Source organism: Chelmon rostratus, chromosome 5 (assembly GCF_017976325.1).
Source record: "Chelmon rostratus isolate fCheRos1 chromosome 5, fCheRos1.pri, whole genome shotgun sequence".
Classification (NCBI taxonomy): domain Eukaryota; kingdom Metazoa; phylum Chordata; class Actinopteri; order Chaetodontiformes; family Chaetodontidae; genus Chelmon; species Chelmon rostratus.
Genome location: NC_055662.1, coordinates 2,077,161 through 2,095,625, shown reverse-complemented (window position 1 = coordinate 2,095,625; position 18,465 = coordinate 2,077,161). Strand labels below are relative to the sequence as shown.

The following is an 18,465-nucleotide window of genomic DNA, read 5'->3' as shown; positions in this document are numbered from 1 at the left end:
AGCCGGCCCCGCTGTTTGTGGTGAAGAAGAAGGATTCCATCACCTCACTGTTTAACACAGTCATCCCCTCTAAACTCGTCACAAGGCCTGAAGACCTGGAACTCGGCTTCACCCTCTGCAACTGGATCTCCAACTTCCTGATGGGCAGACACCAGACACCTCCTCACCATGGACACAAGACCCCCCAAGGATGTGTCCTGAGCCTCCTGCAGTCCTCCCTGTACACACATGACTGTGTGGCCACACATGACTCCACCACCATCAAGTTTACTGAGGACACACTTGCGTAGGGCCTGATATCCAATAATGAAGAGAAGGCCTACCTTGCAGAAGTGTCTGCTAAACACATCACCAGATGTCATCTCACCTACAGGACATTTACCAGGAGGTCCAGAACCAGACATGTACACACACATAATCCACCTACTCTAAGTATGTGCATCATGTTAATACCTCACTGAAAGCTGAAACTTGGTTAAGATATTAAACAAATGTGTGATTTTTCATGCTCATATCATCTTTTGCTCACTCAGTTCTTCACAGGAGCAGGCGGTTTGTCCTTTGCGTGTCACTGTATATTGCCTTTGATAGCTTCTAACATGTTTCTCCTCTGTCTGCAGGCCCTCTGAGCCATTTGTCTAGCCCTGCCTCTAGTGTTGGAATGGGGTTGTGTGTCAGGGCTCCCATGATTTTGCATGTGAGGTTGGAGATCAGTGTCAGTTTCCAACAAGGGCTCTATATTTAGCTGGCAAGGGGACTGGGTGACCCAGTCTGACTGCAACATACAGTACTGTTCAGACACACTCCTCCGGACCCCGACACTCTTTCAACTGCTGACTTCTGGCTTTCATTTTTATTGATGAATGGTGTGTCTTGGCACCGCTTGTGTTTGTTGTTGAGCAGGAGGTGAGTTATAGATCCTTTTTTTTCCCCTGTAGCATGCATGTTTATTCCCTTCTTCTCTAAACTGTGATTCTTTTTTAAATTTCACATTAACAGCATCCCCACACCATCATGACAGACTGATCTGACTTTGAGAATGGCTATGCCGCTTGGCAATGGAGCTGTCATCTGTGGCCTACTGAGAATACAGCTTGGTGATTAGTGAAGTAGCAATTAGAGGCGACCATGTGCCAGTCTGAGGTGCCAGAGGCCAGATTGGGCCTGAACAGTCCTGATCCGCTGGTCAGAGAGGCTTTTCTGATGGCTCATGACTACATAGAGTATGTAACCACAGGGGGGGCAGATGGCACCATGGGTCCCGCCCCTACACCCTGCACTGCAGCCCTGCGCCACGCCGGAGACGAGCTCCTCACTCGATTCCCCATCTTCTTCAGGCGCTGGCCTCGCATCTTCCAGGATGTGACGGAGAACACGGCCTGCTCCATGCTCATGAGTGTCCTGGACGAGCACTTCTTTCCTCCTGTCCCTGGGAGACGGCGCAGGGATCTGGCCTGGAGTGCAGTGCTGTCAGTGTATGTGCTGGCTGGTCAGATGGCACTGCATTGCAATGAGCGGGGCATGGTGGTGGTCCTGCCACAGCTGAAGGAGTGTGTGGGGGCATACGTGGAGAGGGTCATCTGCCCTGAGATAAGAGACAAGGGAGGATGGGTAAGTGTTCACAGGTGAATATCTAGAGGAGACAAAACAAACTGACTCTCCTATTTGAAACATGTACAACCACAATACCATTATACATGCTAGATTTTAAAGTAATTCATACTCCTGAAACCCTGCTCCATCATGCTAACAGTTCCAGTTCCTTTCAGGGGCTCTGCAGTGATTTAATAGTGCATAAACATCATGGACATGTTACAGAGTAAAAAAAAAAAAGTTTAATTGAAGCAGCAGAGGCCACGATATCCTGACTTTTAGTCCCTCGTGTGTATGTTTTAAATATGTATTCATTTGTATTAAAGCAAAACAATAAAGCTTATAATAATTGACATAGGTCCCTTCCAATGAGTTAAGCATGATGGCTGCTGTCATTTCAGTTTTTATTGCAGCTACTTCAATGATCAATATTCTCAAAATAATTTTCAATTATACAATGACCACCAGCTAAACAACCTTTGGGTTCTTAGAGGTACTTGCCAATGTTACATGACTACTAATCTAAGCTGCACATCAACCTCCTCTTTGCAAACACCATGCCATTAAAATGCTGGCCTCTAGTGACTTTTAAGTTGTATTAAAACTGCACACTATTTTGACGAAATTCCAAACAAAACAAACAAAAAACCCTCCTTCAATTTCTGTAACAAACAACAACAAAAAAACCCATAACAATTTACATTAAAAATAATTCAAATCAATTAAATTGCCATCAAATGTTGCTGTTCTCTTCTAAATGATATATGAATGCTCTCTTCCTGCATTTCATTGGCTCTTAATGATGTGCCCTTTGTACAAGACATCCTATTGTCAAATTATATTGTACTGAAATGTACAATTTCAAATGAAACTTTCATCTACTGATTTGTTTCTGACAGAGCGGTTTCGTGTCACGCTTTGGAGAGAAGCAGGGCTTGGAAGACCAGGTGAAGAAAGTGTGCTGTTGGACACTGCTGGCTCTTGCCATGAGCATCCTCACCTACTTCTTGTGGAAAAGAATGGCTGTTTAGCCAACACTGCCACCTAGTGACCACAACTAGAAATTCAACGACTGATCAACCATATTGAACTGCTGGTTGAGGTATTACGCAGTGACTATTTCCTGTATAATGTGTCGGTGAATAACCCATACAAATCAGTATAATTCGTATCATATCTGATGTTCTGGTAATAACAAATGTTCCATCTTGTGCTATCCTGTGATGTAGTGTATTTCAGCCATTCCAATAGTCACACACTAGCAAGAATGAGGCAGTAGTGTTTGTGCTGTAGTATATAAACTTCTGGGATTATGCGGTAATTTGCCGAGGTCCATGCCAGCCTGGATTACAGAGCAGACTGACATGAACATTTGTGGTTTGTTTCATGCTATACTTTAATTGAAGGCCCTGTTAGCTGCATATAGACCACCATCACTTCATTACAGAATTATTCCAAATAAAATAACCTGAGACACCAGTAGTTACTTTAAGCATTTTCTTATCTGTAACTGCAGGACTTGCTTTTACCTCATCTGGCAAAATACCAGTCATGCAGCCTCACTTTATGTACAGTGAGAGCATGTGAAATGATCCTATATTTACTTATTATCCAAGTCTATTATACTGGAGTCATAAAACCAGGAGGCAAACTTCAAATATGCAGAACTTTTATTAACATCGACAGACAGAACAGGAAAAATGGAAAGACTTAAACGTTTCATTGACAGAATTTTGACAAAAAAAAAAAAAAGATTTAGGCCAGCTCCTCCTCGCCCTCCTCCTCAAACTCTCCCTCCTCCTCTGCAGTGGCATCTTGGTACTGCTGGTACTCAGACACCAGGTCGTTCATGTTGCTCTCTGCCTCGGTGAACTCCATCTCATCCATACCCTCGCCGGTGTACCAGTGGAGGAAAGCTTTGCGCCTGAACATAGCTGTGAACTGCTCAGAGATGCGCTTGAACAGCTCCTGGATGGCTGTGCTGTTGCCGATGAAGGTGGCAGCCATTTTGAGGCCACGGGGAGGAATGTCGCAGACGGCGGTCTTGACGTTGTTGGGGATCCATTCAACGAAGTAGCTGCTGTTCTTATTCTGCACATTCAGCATCTGCTCGTCCACCTCCTTCATGGACATGCGGCCACGGAAGATGGCGGCCACCGTCAGGTAGCGGCCGTGACGTGGGTCGCAGGCAGCCATCATGTTCTTGGCATCGAACATCTGCTGGGTGAGCTCGGGCACAGTGAGGGATCTGTACTGCTGGCTGCCTCTGCTTGTGAGGGGAGCAAAGCCTGGCATGAAGAAGTGCAGACGGGGAAATGGCACCATGTTTACGGCCAGCTTCCGCAGGTCAGCGTTGAGCTGTCCAGGGAACCTGAGGCAGGTAGTGACACCGCTCATGGTGGCAGAGACCAAGTGGTTGAGGTCTCCGTATGAGGGGGTTGTGAGTTTGAGGGTGCGGAAACAGATGTCGTACAGGGCCTCATTGTCGATGCAGTAGGTCTCATCTGTGTTTTCTACAAGCTGGTGGACCGATAGTGTGGCATTGTAGGGCTCAACAACTGTGTCGGATACTTTGGGGGAAGGCACCACGCTGAACGTGTTCATGATGCGGTCAGGGTACTCTTCACGTATCTTGCTGATCAGCAGGGTGCCCATACCAGAGCCTGTCCCACCACCTAGAGAGTGTGTGAGCTGAAAGCCCTGCAAGCAGTCACAGCTCTCTGCCTCCTTCCTCACCACATCCAGGACAGAGTCCACCAGCTCTGCACCCTCAGTGTAGTGACCCTTGGCCCAGTTGTTTCCAGCACCACTCTGACCTGGAAAACAAGAATCAAGATTAAGCTTTGCAGCACTAAGGGTGCATAACAAGTAGCAGTTGACAATTTCTGGACAAGCTACAAAGAGAAAATAAAATTTACCAAAAACAAAGTTGTCTGGCCTGAAAACCTGGCCGAAAGGTCCAGACCTCACAGAGTCCATGGTGCCTGGCTCCAGATCAACCAGCACTGCACGGGGGACATATTTACCACCTACGAGAAACAGATAAGATTTGAGTAAAAACAGAAGACTCAGCAGCTTATGGAAAAGAAAACAGCAGCTTTAGACTTACCTGAGGCTTCATTATAGTAGACATTGATCCTGTCCAGCTGCAGGTCACTGTCACCATGGTATGTACCAGTTGGGTCAATACCGTGCTCATCACTGATCACCTCCCAAAACTGCAGGAAATTAGAAATATTAAAATATGCAAACTCATTTTATTGATTACTAAACATGCATCCAGTCATGGACAAAGCCGTAGTTAGGCATTTACCGATTAATGTAAAAAGTGATTCATGAACATTTGAATCTCAATTTCCCGCCGTGCTGACTTCGGCGCGCGCGGCCTGAACCCCTATTGGCTGCGACTCAGGGGTTATGAATTTGAAAACTCCCATCTACGTCACTAACGGCTAACACCGCCTACTCCGGGCAAAAGCCGGGGCTGTTCAGAAACCATTGCCAAGTAGGCCTCAATGAGAACCGGGAACGGTTACAAAACCGTTTATATTTACCTTGGAATAAAACGTTGAAACATTTCATTAACCGACACTTTCATATTGCTCCGTTCACATCACGTTGCAGGCGTACGGTGCCTTTTTGTCCTAACCGCAATGGCGTTTTCATTTCCCTTTTTCGCATTGCAGTAGCGTTTGCCGGAGAACAATAGCGATGTGAAGATATTTCGTTAATATAAATCTCGCAAAACGTTAACTCCAAACTGATACCTAATCGTTTCAACATGTTTAATACTACTACAGACGGACTGCCTTATTTCATTAGTTAAATCTTAACAAGAGAAAATGCGATTAATTGTTTTTATTCAACTACACTTCGACGCATTACGGTCCAAAATATAATCCAAAAAGTCATTAAGTTTAGATCAAACGTTAAAGGGTTATTTTTCTTAAGTAGGACACACATTGATATTCCCAGGGTGTGGTTTCTGGGACGCATACGTTAACGTTACGGCCACAAAGCACCGGCTCCAAGAGCAGAAAACACGATGTTTCTGAATAAAGTGACTTGATTTAGTTCTGAAAAGGCAAATATAATTTTACTAACCTTGGCACCAATCTGGTTTCCACATTGACCGGCCTGAAGATGCACAATTTCCCTCATTTTCTTTTCTAGAAGTAGAGCGGACCTTTCGATGAATGACTTCACTGCTCTGTATGTGCGTGCACTACGGCTTAACTCAGTGCTTTATACTACAATTGGACCCGCCCTTTACTCCACAGATAGACTGTCTATTGGCTCATTCTGCCAAAATTGCTTTACAGACACACATTTAGACCAATCAAATGTTCATATTCTTATCCGCGATTGGTCGAATCCGTCTGCCAATCACAGTCATCTCAAACGTGTGACTAACATGTAATCTGTGCAGACGTTGTCCTACTTCCTTCATGATGGCGGAATTGAAATGCGACACTGACTACAGAATTTATTCTGCATTTCACAGCCGTCTGTAACCGTCTGCAAAAGACAGTGACTCGTTTTGTTTCGTCGATCGAAGGAAAACATTTTGGCTAGATCATCAAGACAGCAACACTAGTTAAGTGTTAGTTAGCCACAGTCCACGTGGCTGACTAACAGAACACAATGGCTCAGTTTAGATGAAGTTTCACTGGCGGAAACGGTCGCAGGACTGGACTGGTGTGGCTCTAGCAGTGATTTTGAGTCATGTGCTTCTTAGGCCAAGGGGTCCACGGCTTTTCATTCCAGCTAAGCACAACAGCAGCTACTTTCACTGATTAGTCCCCCTTTCTCTGGTTAAGTTTGTGGTAATGAGCTGATATACAGTTTGTTTGGAATGAAAAGCTGCATGCTTGGCCTTGATAGTGCACGAATGAATGAAACCATTAGGCAATAACACATTTACAGAAAGTCTGAATGAATAAAGACTTGTGCTGAGTTGCATTAAGAGAGACAAAATGATTGGTCATACTGAGGGACCTTTTTAGGTGTGAAAGCAGCAAACAGCCCGCTTAGACCTGTAAGATTAACAACAAGGCAGAGAACCCATAGCAGCCCTGTAGTCTCCTGATTGGTGTAACACAGTCATGTGTGGTGGTAAAGTACCAATGCCATATAGACAGATGAACTGATTCCTGTAAACAGGATGCGCAGTATACCAAACCTGTATAGTCCAGATCTTGTAACGTGCTTTCCTCCAGTCTGAATGTAGGATTTCAGCCTGTTGGACTCAGCTTCCATCTCAGACAGAGCATTTTGCAGATTCAAAGTTGATTCTGAAGATAATGTGTGTGTGAAAACATTAGATCTCAGCTTTAATGAAACATATACCAACAATGCAACATAGTAAACAGAGGACGGCTGTACACGGATGGCTGTACACGTCTGTTTGTGCCGAATTGTATGCTGCAAAGCAGAGTTGTGGAATGAGGGCAGATGGGATTATTAATAGTTAATCTGAATGCCAGGCAAGAACGTGGCTATGACACCAGTCATGCTACAGTTGCCACAGCCATGTCTCTAAGGACTTGGTGGGGGGCTGACATCACTCCAAGGTGGTTTTCGCCATGATGATTAGGCTCTCCCAGTGGGTGTTGTGGATTTGTGTGCATTAGAACAGTACTTTATGTAAGCTTTCCATGGGCCTACCAAGCCTTTAGCACAGTATCTCCAGTATGCATACCATACATTTTTATGTAGATTAGTTCTTGTGCACTAAAGGCTTTCTGGGGGGTGTATGAATAGTAATTTATTGAATGTGTCTAATTAAATCTAAATAGTGTTCATTATGAATTCATATTCACTCAGCCTGGTTCTGAGTTTTGTTACAGGAACATGACTGCTTGGCTTATCTTATCATTCAGTATGTAGGTCATGCTCATCTCTCTCTGTGCATTGTAATGTGACACACAAAGGCATGCACTGTAGCGCTGTTCCCTTCTCTACATAGGCCTTTGTTTTTCAGGTGTGCTCGCTGAAACTGTGGGGAAAAGAAAAGTTGTCATGCAAACATTTGGGCAAACGATATTCAGCTCTGGTGCCTTGCACTGTAATCCATCGTTGCATGCCTTCTGACTGTTCAGCAAAAATAGCCAGCAACGGGAAGGTGAAAAGTTACATACAACCCTTAAACAGCTGATGCTTCATTATCAGATATAGCAGAGACACAGTGGGTCTGGAGATTCTTCAGCGAGAGTCTGGGGATCACAGCCCCACACTGCCGAGGTTACTGATTCTACACAAGCTCCAGAGGTGCTGCTCCGTCACTGGAGCCTGAGAAGGATGTGCTCGGTTCACCTTGTGTGTAATTTCTGAAGTCAGTTTAAACTTTTTCAATATTCAACCAAGACAAGTGTTGGTGGGACATGCAATCCAAACCATGATACAACATCTCTATCCCAAAACAGTCAGCAAACACAGCCTATTTTTCTTTTGTATAAAAGAAACCTCATACAGCAACGTTGTTAAGATCTGCCCAAGATCTGCCACAATGTCAGTTTTTCTTATGTGAATCTGCGCATCTACTGTCGTACCTGAGGACACAGAGGTCATGTCCTGAGTAATATTTCTGGAAATTTAGGGTGTTAATAATAGCACGAGTAGTTGAAATATTTCAATAGCTGGATTGATTGTCATGGCATTTGGTAGGCACATTCATGTTCCCCTTCAGGATGAAGTCTAATCACTTTGGTGATCCCTAGAGCTTCATCCAGGGCAATCATCAAGTCAAAAAAGTAATTTGTCTTGTCTGGTTTATGGCAGAATACTTGCAAAACTATTGACATTCCCATCAGCCTAAACTGTACTTTGTACTTTACTTTACTGCTAATTTGCATGCTAAAGGGAGATGTTCAAATGATGACATCAGCGTTCTGCACAGCACTGCTGTACTCACAGCTCAGTTCACAGAGCTGCTGGCATGGCTGTAGACTCTAAATTTGACTGTTTCAGGCAATAAGAACAGATTAGATTAAAATGAGAGGAATTTTATTGTATTCAACAGAATTGCATGCATTTGGTTGTTTGCTTGTCAAATTTTTTTTGGCTGGGTATGGTTCTGAATTTGGACCCTTAGTTAGTCCAGGTTACAGCCCCCCCACACACTGACTAGGTGACATGGCCTATACAGTTTAACATGTGAGCACAGACAGTGTATGTTTGTTACAGACAGCCTCAGGACTTTGTAGATACTCTTTGATCTCAGTCAGTTTTGTTCCTCCTCAGTCTGTTGTCTTTGTGCTATAACAGAATAGAACAGAAACATTGATCTCTTTCTTTGTGCGGATGAAGTGTGTACATCGAGTGGTTTGCGGTGCCAGTTTGAGCAGGTCAGCCGGAGCTTAATGCATGAAAAACCTTTCAGCTCGCTGGGTGGAGATTTTGCTGTTTAATGCTTTTTTCTGAGTGCACTACCTCATGGTGAAGCACTTCCCATAGCGTGCCCCACCACCGCGCAGTGTGTCTCTGTGAAGCGCCAGTGCTGCTTGCCATGACTCAGCATCTCACAGGACACTGCAGCATTCAGCGCTCAGCCTCCAGCAACTAGATCAATATTATGAGAAGGAAACAGATGCTGCTGGGATGGACACACCCTCATCAGTCCTGCTTAGAGGTTATAATCCCTTAACAAGGTTACCTATGATGTCACTGATGTAATTTGAGCATAAAATATGTCCATTTAGGAAAACCATAAGACACTGCTACTGTCTAACAGGAATGAAATCTGGTAGAGAATATAGGCTCTGTCTATAGTCTCTCAACTGAATGTAAGGATGTTGATCTTTAACTTCAATCATAACAATATTTTATACTTCATCATTTTATGGGGAGCATTTCTTCAATACAAAATAGTTCCGAAGCAAACTGCTGGTGATGTGTCTTTTAGATTATTCAGAATATCATGCATGGGACACTGTTTTTGTAGTGTTTATTTTTAATGTTAGGAGCATAACAAATCAGCAAGGGTTGTGCAGTGCAGGTACCACTGTATGTCATCCATCCAGCCATCAGTTTTAAAAAAGATATTCGCTAAATCCCAGTTCACATTGCACTTCCACTCACGTAGGATCTTCAGTAATGTGCACTGTTTTTAATGTAAAAACCCCTCACATTTCCTGGGTATTTAGCTTCAGATCATCAGATTAGAGTAAATTCTTGCTCTTTTACTCTGTCGCTGCACAGAGTAAGTAGCCTGCCAGCTCAATGAAATGCAATACAGCAAGTAATTAGAATATGCAAACAGTAGCATGTGCATATAGATAAAGCTGAATGAAAACTATCACATGATGTATAGAATGAACTATATGCAGTAGCATATACCGATAACAGTGCTATGCACTAAAGATCAAATGTGACTGATATGTACAGTGTACACTGCAAACCATTGGAGGCAGATTGAAGCCAGCTCCTCTACCTTAAAACATAACACCCCAATGCATAAATGGATTTTTACCAGCCAGTAGCAAAAGGAGCCAAATGTTCTCACAGTTTTGAAAGCACAGAAAACCACAGACAGACACTGGACAATAATGCACCAGCTGGGGGAATGGTCCTCCAGTGTGAGACTGGTCCTGTTATATAGATATTGTTGGGAATGGACCATCGGGGTGGACAGGTGTTAGGCAAGAACAGCTGGCCTCATGTACAGTATGTCTGCAGAGAGAACCACTGATTCACTCTCATATCAAGTTACTGACTCCCTGCAGCAGCATTCAGCCAGTCTCACACTCTGTTGCAAACCACACCACTTTCAGGGCATAGACACACATTAGACATGATCAAAGTGTGTCAGGACAAACTGTGTTTGTTTGACTGCAGGTTACACCCTGAGCTGGCTTTGTAAAAAAACAAGACCCATTGTGTGGCTCAGCTGGGAAAGAAGCAGAGTGAATAGACTTTTTACAGAGCTGTATGGTTGAAGCTGGACTAATATTTGGATTTAGGCCACTGATAGCTGATTTTTTTAGACTGCGTTGAGGTGCACATGAAATGCTCCATTATTACCAATGCTATCCGATAAAGTCAAAGCACATTAACATATTGGCCAAAACTGGACATTTCATTTGTTGTATTTGTTGTTGTAGTTTTGTGCCGTCAGTACATGTCTCATGGGACCAGTGCAGACAAAGAGATATTGCTCCCACACTTCCTGTGGCAAGGATGAACTGAATGTCTCCCCACACACAATAAACCTTTTTTTAAATATATTTATCTAAACTTTGAATTCATTCTTCTTTTATTCCTATAACTCTTTTCAGCTCTAGCAACAGCCAAAATGAAATGTTACATTTTCCCTGCATCCATTCTGAGGAACTAACTGCTTTGAAATGTGTCATGTTATTCCACATAATCAAATGAGGCAGCAACCAAATGCAGTCATGATAGAGAGAGCCATATCCTGCTAAAGCTAGCTTAGCAGAGCAACTGCCATCTCAGCTTGTGACTCCAGTGGAAACATGCAGTTTGGTATTTCAGTTTAGATTCATTAATCATATTGATAAATATTAACAGTTCACTATCAGTGAGGCAAAGCAAAGCAGTTAGGCTACTTAAGGGCGATGGATTGTAAATAACCAAAGTTCATTTTCTCAAACAAACTAGTTAAAATGGGCAGAAAAGCAGAACACATGTTATGTGTTGATACTACATTTCCCCATTCCCTAAAGAGAACCCAAAGGAGCAGAGTATCTGCATCAATATGTGAGTTTGGGGGATGAAATGATCAGTCTGAAAGAATACAATTTGGCTTTGCAACCTCTATTACACTAATGAAACTTTTAACTCAGCCCCACTGATCCAGGAGTTATATGCCTTTAGGGCAGAATATATTAATAAGAAATGAGAGCCTCCTATTTATATCAGGAATATGCCAAACCTGTAGTCAAATAAACCGCATTACAGATGTGGAGCAAAATGCTAGACATATACCAGGTTTGTAGTAGTAAGGCTGTGTTAGTCAGATGATTACGTACATGTGTTGTACTGCTCCTGAATAATACAGAGGGAGAAATGCACCATTGATTTTTCCCGATCATTTAGTATGCGCATTGTGTCTTTAAGAGTGCTGTGTCTGTTTGGCTGCTCTCCAGAGACTTGAGTCAGGAAGTCCATTTGATGCTAATACAGCCAGACAGTCACCAGCAGGGTATGCACAGCCACAGCCCCACAGTGTGCTGAGCACAATGGTCAGCATGATGCAGCAGGGGAAGTCCACAGTGCATCTGTCCACTCTGCTAGCACAGGATATCATGTTACAAAAATACAGCAGTGTTATAATGTTAGGGCTTTGCTGCAGGCCTAGCTGGCTGCACCCAGGGGGGAGGGTCTAATTCTACCGTCTACCTCTGCGGGACGTGATTGTGTGTGTCATCCGCAGTCTGTGAACCTCAGCGTACTTACTGAGTGTACTGACATAATCTGTAGCAGTGATGATCTTATTTGCTGTATGAGCATGGTAGTATTTGTAAATCACATCACATTCATCACCAAAATGTTATCAGCAAAAGAACAGGCCGTCTCTAATGGCCTCGGGACTGCATTGCAGACTTCCTGGCAGTGGAGGCTGAAAAATCACTTCCATTGTGTTAAGATGCCAGCAAAGGGGAGGGACCAGGAAACAACAGGGTTTATGGGAAATGTGGTTTTAATTAGAGACTGAAAATTCAGACTGGAAATGTACTCATGCTTTGTGTCACCGTGTCTTCAATAGTCAGTGTCAGGAAGCTGCTTTGTGCTTATGTGTATGTTTGGCCAACTTGTTACTGCATGTATTTTAATGTACAGTATGTTCAGTGTACTTATAATGGCTTGTGCTATATAAAAAATTTTACCTTGCCTTGTCTTAATCTGTAGAAACAATAGTAATACACAGAACAGCAGATGTTTGCCATGTTTGTTACCCATGTCACTGAAATAAATTCTTCCCTCTGTGCATATAAAATGAACTCTGTATTGTTAAGGTTTAATAAACACATTAATCCTGGCAGGAGGGAATGTGTGTATCCAAAATCTTAAGGCGTGTTCTGGAGGTGTTGAAAGAAAAGTCAAAACCACAGCACAGAGGAGCTGCCAGTATATTGTGCATGCTGGATTAATTCTCTGTTTGTCCTCTATTCAGCTAATTAAAGCAGAGTGAGTGAATGAACCTCAAAGAAAGAATCAGTCGAGTTTCCTCCACGTCTGTAGTCACAATAGTGTTGTCAGTGGGGTGGAGCTGAATGAAAGCCACGTTTCTGTGATCCAACAGCCACAAGGGGGCACTTTAGATCAGCCAAACACATCACTGATGTGGGATCAGCCAAATGTCTTAGGAATACTTCATTATCACCTTTACTGTACGTATTCAGGATTAAGATGATGATCACATTCAGATTTGACCATGCATTGAGAGGGTTGCAGGTCCCTCTCAATGCATGCATTGCTGGAGTTTAATCACAATCACAAACATGTGTCTGTTGCTGTGATCAAACCTGTGACCCTTTCACGATGGACATGTTTACCCAGCATGCCACCCTGCTCCTCATACGTGGACAGTGGACATTAGGCAAAACAAGCAGACACAGAACACATTCATTCTTATCACTGCGACGTCCTCCTTTGCATTACTGCAGATTCACTACAGCCTGTATGGTTACCAGCATACAATGCAGAAAGCTTTCCAACATGAAGTGTTGTGACAACACTGCACATATGAGCATAATAGGCCTGATTAATAGCAAACAGGAAACACTGAATTTATTCCTACTCTTATGTGACATCAAATATAATCCAGAAAAAACGTATTGTGTGGTGTTTTACCTTTCCCTTGGGTTGAATGCTAAACTAATGCTAATGAAATGAATCCCTCCATGTTGTGCACCTCTAAGCATAATCTTCATTTAACCTTCTGAGAAAAAAGTGTTCTTGGGAAATGATGCCATCATACTGTACTATAAAAGTCAATTATTGATTTTTATTTTTACTAGGCCTGAATAGTTTCAAATGTCTTTGCACTATAGAGATCAATGGTAAATAAATACTAATAAAACATGCTCTAGTTAAGGGTTGTTGGTTTGTTTTTGGAAAGCATTAGATTTCCTGTTTTGTGCAGGTTCCTCTTTTCAACATGCAACACAGTACAGGAGGAAGCACGTTCTGCTGTGTTATGCTTCCACCTTGTGGTACCTTTTGGGATTATTTTCACATGGACCGTAGATGCTATAGTATGTATCTGAAGCTAATAGGATTAAATGACTTTTTTTTCTTTTTTTTTGAAAAGTATCAAAAAGTATTGAAATACTAGTAGATATTGATACATATACCACTGTTTGATAATCAATAATTTTATTGAAATATGCATACATCTGCTTGGCTACAGACACTTCCCTGTCGAAAAAAATGCATTTGTGGCTCGAGACACGGCAGGGGAGTCTCTCATATTAACTCCCATTAATTAAAAGTATGTATATTGTCCCTTGAAGTGACCTTCAATTATGTTTTAACTAGTTAAAACAAGGGAGAGATATCTTGAACTGAAATTGTGACTACTGAATGTTTAGTATAGATCAGTGTTTCTCAATCCTGGTCCTGGAGTACCACTGCCCTGCATGTTTTAGATGTATCCCTGCTCCAGCACACCTGATTCAAATGCTCAGCTCGTTACTGGGCTCTGCTGAGGCCTGATAACGAGCCATTCATTTGAATCAGGTGTGCTGGAGCAGGGATACATCTAAAACATGCAGGGCAGTGGTACTCCGGGACCAGGCTTGAGAAACAGTGGTATAGATAACACCAGCAGCCCCCTCGTGCCACTGTCAAAATTTTGGCGGGGCGGGAATTGTCTGGTTTCACTTTATTATTGCACTTAAGTCTAACTTTTCTTTTTTCAGCAGTTTTAAAATGATAGATTCTTGACTGGTACATATAAAACCTCCAAGAAATGTCTTAAGAATGGCCATAAACTTTACTTTCTAAATCAAAACAATCCTAGTAAGAAGTATGACAGAGGCTTTTTGGATTAAGAAATGCAAAGTAAGTTTTAGCAAGTTTAATTCTTCAGTGCTGACTGCAGTGACCCCTAAGTGTGGCAAAATAAGGACTAGGGTCATACCCACAATGCCGTCCCTCTGAATCCTCCAAATATTATGTGAATGTTAGAGCTGCATCACATCAGCCATCACAGCTCAATGCACACCTCGTCATGATGAAGACTACCCATCATTTATTGTATCCAACATGACATATGCTTCAGTATTTTTGAAATATGCAAGAGTGAAGCTTAAGAGATTTCATTCAAAGTCATATTGACTATATACATACATGCTAATTGAGATATTATTCATAAAAATCTTAAGTAAGTAAAAAAAAAACAGTTATAGTTGCCAATTTAAATGATACTGATTTATGGAAGCCAAGTATTCATGTTAAATGATGATCACCAGGTCCCTAACCCTGATCTAACGTACCTTTAGCTGCCTGTAAAAGCAGCTTTCACCTAAGCAAAGAGCAAACGCTGAGCTGCTTGACCCAACTTTATATCTGCATCCTATCAGTTCAGGCTAACCTGCCCCCCTGGCTCAATATGCGGTTTCTCCTGAAAGCCATGGCCCCTCAGTTGTTGCTTATAGAAATTTAGCAGCAGCTAAAATGACCTTAGGCTTTTAACTCTGACTAAATCATACTTCTTTACTGAATTTATGCCATAGGTGAGAATTATTTACACAATCTGTATAAACTAGTCTGAATCAAAAGAATTTTAGATAAAGTTTTATTTGATGGTTTTGCTTATTTACAACATGGAGTATTTAGCAATTGTGTGCTGGGGTTTGCAGGGAGGGTCCAGGTCATCTACAGCAGCATGCAGGTGTTCTTTTGGCTCCCTTTACCTCGCTCATTGGTAGTCGTGACTGCTCCACCCACCTCTCTGCCAGCTATAAGATGCAAAACCTTTATACTGGAATCTGACAGTAAATACTGGTGAGGTTCAACCAATCAAGCTAAAGCATGAGAGGCTGTTACAGCAGGAAAATTGGAATATTCTTAAAACCTGCACCAGATAAGAATGAGTAGCATGAGTAAAAACCAACTGCATGTGAAGAAACATGTCCCAGAAGACTGAGATGATCTGTGGTACATACAGTGAGCAGAGGATATTACATTTCTTGTGGAATCAGGTTTATTTAAAAAGGTTGCACAAGTTTCCCCTCAGCAGTGACTGCATGCATCCCAGAGGATAAAGTCAGGGGTACAGAAGAGCTGACTATGATGGTTAAGTTTCTTCTAACAGTGAACAGTACAAAAAAAGTTAAGTGAAGCATAACAACAAAAGCTTTACAACTCATTTGTCAAGTTGCCTTTGAAAACTCCAGTGCTGCAGCATTCCTTTCTCTGGTGTTTGAAATGTAAAACCAAAACAGCCAAAGACTGATCTACAATGTCCGTACAAATTTCATATATTATTTCAATGTTTAGGAATACATTTACAATCTATCAAATTTATTATCATATTTTACACCTATATAAAATTCAAGTGGATCATATGTTTAGGAAAATCTTAATCTTCAAAGCAGTTACAATAGCTGTCACCTAAATGTAGCGAAAGTGCGACGTACAGTGTTGCTGTCTGAAATGTAATGGAGTAAAAGTATAAAGCCGCAGAGAGTGGATGTCCTCAAATTAGGTGCAGTACTTGTGTAAATGTACTTAGCTGCTTTCCACCACTGGTCTTAAGTGTGATGTAGGCCTAATCTGGACAAAACCATAACTTTACATGACTGGACGGTGTAACAAGATGCGTGGGCAATGAAATTCTCAACATTTAAACAGATACTTTAAGTTTCACTGCGAACTTTTAATCTGCAGCCTTATCGGGTTATGCGCTTAATCTGTTGTATAAAACTGTGGTTCTTCGTTACCTAGTGGGAGGACATTTTTCTCGAAGTATTCCCTGCCAATCATGTTGCCAGCTGGCCGGTACTGCCCAACCACAAAGGCCTTGTTGCCGTTAGTGGCCATGCCCACGCCCAGTTTAGTGCTCTCTTTCCACACCACCTGAGTAAAATGACCTGCAGGAGGAGACAACAAGTGTGGTGTTCAAACAAAATCAGACTGAATTCATAGAAACAACACAAGATTGATGTGAACCCAGATTTTTATCTGTCCCACTTAACGGAACTAATTAATACAGAGCAACATAAAAAATTAATACCTTTATTTGTTTTTATTCTTGTGTGACAGTTATCAAGCGACACATGTTTTAGGGTTGCAGGTTTCTACTCATCTACACATGTTAAATCTATCTCTGCTTTCTCATTAGGTGGGTTGCGTTTTACCAGTTTCGTCGCTATTTCCAGGTCTGCTCCAGCTGTAATCCTTGATCTCACTGTACCACGAATCCACGGCTTCCTTCCCTAGAGCATGGAAGAGTCAAAGATGCTTCAAATGAACATGATGTTGATTTATTTTAACAGGTGAACATATAAATCAGTCAGCTTCAAATAAAGGAATAAATATGGTTTGGAAAGTTTGAATGACGAGATGAAAGGATGGAAAAGAAATGGATCAGGTCTATAATCCACCTGTCAGTTTAATGGTTGCTGAGCTGAACATATTGTAGACGTTCTCCCCGTCATCAGTGTTGCTGTGTCCCATGGAGTTGGACGCCAGCAGGTGATCGGCCCATCTCTGAGCAGTGGCATTCAGCTCGCTGCTGAGGGTCATTGGCGGTGCGTTGTGCTTGGCCCTGTAATCATTGTGAGCTTTCAGGAACTCCTGTTGAAAGCTTGCATCTGTAGATAAAAAGACATCACCAATCGATGAGCTTTTGGTCCTTAAAGAAAACCTGTGCGATTACTGAGGTCGACAGGTTGAAACATTGTGGATGTAGAGGGGATGACTCCTGTGATAGCACAAATATCCACAGTGATGATGCCTTTTGTGTTCTTGCTTTAGATAATAATTCCTGAGCAAACAATGCACTCACCTGTCATCGTGCCTGTGATTATTAAGGCTGAAAGCAAATGAGAACAGAATTCAGAATATTAAACAAAAACACACTCTAAACAAATTGGAAAATAACCCAAAATTGCGGTGAATGATTATAAATTCATGTTTGTGATGAAAGGAGTCATTTCATACAGCTGCAGCCTTATCTAGCGTCAGTAAATACAAATACCTTCCAGTTACTGCAGTAATCTCTGGCACTCAGGTCTGGAGGGATGTCCTGTAAAGATACAGTTCCTCTTGCTGTCTTGAAGCTGGAATTTATATACATGAGCCACACCTCTCCCTCCGCATCTCTACGTAGGAGGAGACAGGCACCCAGCCCTTGCCTGTAATTATTTCACTGTGGCACTCATCCTTTTTGGAAAATGACTCATAGTGCACGGTGTTGTTGTTTGCAGGGTCTTCCACATTCTCCACATGGCGATCTTAAAGCGTTGATTCTTCTGCAGTGTCTATCATTTTTTGTCTCCCTAATTTCCTAGATTCCCCAGTTACATTAAGGCGCATCAGGCGGAAGATTCAAAAATTATTTGTGGTCGGTAATCAAGCATGAGATAATAAGTGGGCGTTTTCTGTTTTTTTTGGTATTTGTTTAGAGTTTGCTCATACAACCGAGTTAATCCAGATAATAACCAGGTGTATACCTTGGACTGGGTTACCACCCTGGATTCTGGTGTCTTTTAACAACAAGTCATTAATAAGGCATTTAAATAACAGACAAAGCCTACATTTCACATAACATGCAAACAGAGAGCAGATGAGTTGGCAAGGCGCTGTCGAGGCGCCGTCAAACAGGTTGTTGTAAACACTTCTCCAGAAAAGAAATTAGTTCCTGCCATCTGACAGCAATCATCTAGCTGCCAGAGGTTTTAA

General features: G+C 42.2%; 3 protein-coding genes across 3 annotated transcripts; 1 reads left to right on the top strand and 2 right to left on the bottom strand.

Annotated features, from left to right (window-relative positions):
* The first annotated feature begins 703 nt into the window (after positions 1–703).
* bcl2l16 (BCL2 like 16) lies at positions 704–2,624 on the top strand. The gene is made up of 2 exons (XM_041936358.1): positions 704–1,611; positions 2,493–2,624. Exons 1-2 carry the CDS (start codon positions 1,129–1,131, stop codon positions 2,622–2,624), a joined length of 615 nt encoding a protein of 204 aa, XP_041792292.1. The 5' UTR covers positions 704–1,128.
* A 697-nt stretch (positions 2,625–3,321) lies between these two features.
* Positions 3,322–5,810, bottom strand: tubb2b (tubulin, beta 2b). The gene is made up of 4 exons (XM_041937751.1): positions 5,698–5,810; positions 4,703–4,811; positions 4,512–4,622; positions 3,322–4,409 (listed from the first exon to the last, which is right to left on the bottom strand). Exons 1-4 carry the CDS (start codon positions 5,752–5,754, stop codon positions 3,349–3,351), a joined length of 1,338 nt encoding a protein of 445 aa, XP_041793685.1. The 5' UTR covers positions 5,755–5,810; the 3' UTR covers positions 3,322–3,348.
* Positions 5,811–15,406: 9,596 nt separating this feature from the next.
* On the bottom strand, positions 15,407–17,813 carry LOC121607069 (Golgi-associated plant pathogenesis-related protein 1-like). Its single transcript, XM_041937739.1, has 6 exons — positions 17,762–17,813; positions 17,570–17,596; positions 17,166–17,375; positions 16,920–16,997; positions 16,503–16,652; positions 15,407–15,518 (listed from the first exon to the last, which is right to left on the bottom strand). Exons 2-6 carry the CDS (start codon positions 17,574–17,576, stop codon positions 15,436–15,438), a joined length of 528 nt encoding a protein of 175 aa, XP_041793673.1. The 5' UTR covers positions 17,577–17,596; positions 17,762–17,813; the 3' UTR covers positions 15,407–15,435.
* Positions 17,814–18,465: the final 652 nt, after the last annotated feature.

Bases quoted from the DNA above. Each gene is read 5' to 3' on its own strand.
- LOC121607069 (XM_041937739.1), bottom strand. The intron at 16,998-17,165 runs GTGGATTATAGA...TCCATGCTCTAG, and splicing joins AGCAACCATTAAACTGACAG to GGAAGGAAGCCGTGGATTCG. The intron at 15,519-16,502 runs GTAACGAAGAAC...TGCATCTTATAG, and splicing joins GAAAAATGTCCTCCCACTAG to CTGGCAGAGAGGTGGGTGGA.
- tubb2b (XM_041937751.1), bottom strand. From the start codon at position 5,754: ATGAGGGAAATTGTGCATCTTCAGGCCGGTCAATGTGGAAACCAGATT. The intron at 4,623-4,702 runs GTAAGTCTAAAG...TGTTTCTCGTAG, and splicing joins CTACTATAATGAAGCCTCAG to GTGGTAAATATGTCCCCCGT. The intron at 4,410-4,511 runs GTAAATTTTATT...CTTGTTTTCCAG, and splicing joins GCCAGACAACTTTGTTTTTG to GTCAGAGTGGTGCTGGAAAC.
- bcl2l16 (XM_041936358.1), top strand. From the start codon at position 1,129: ATGTGCCAGTCTGAGGTGCCAGAGGCCAGATTGGGCCTGAACAGTCCT. The intron at 1,612-2,492 runs GTAAGTGTTCAC...TGTTTCTGACAG, and splicing joins TAAGAGACAAGGGAGGATGG to AGCGGTTTCGTGTCACGCTT.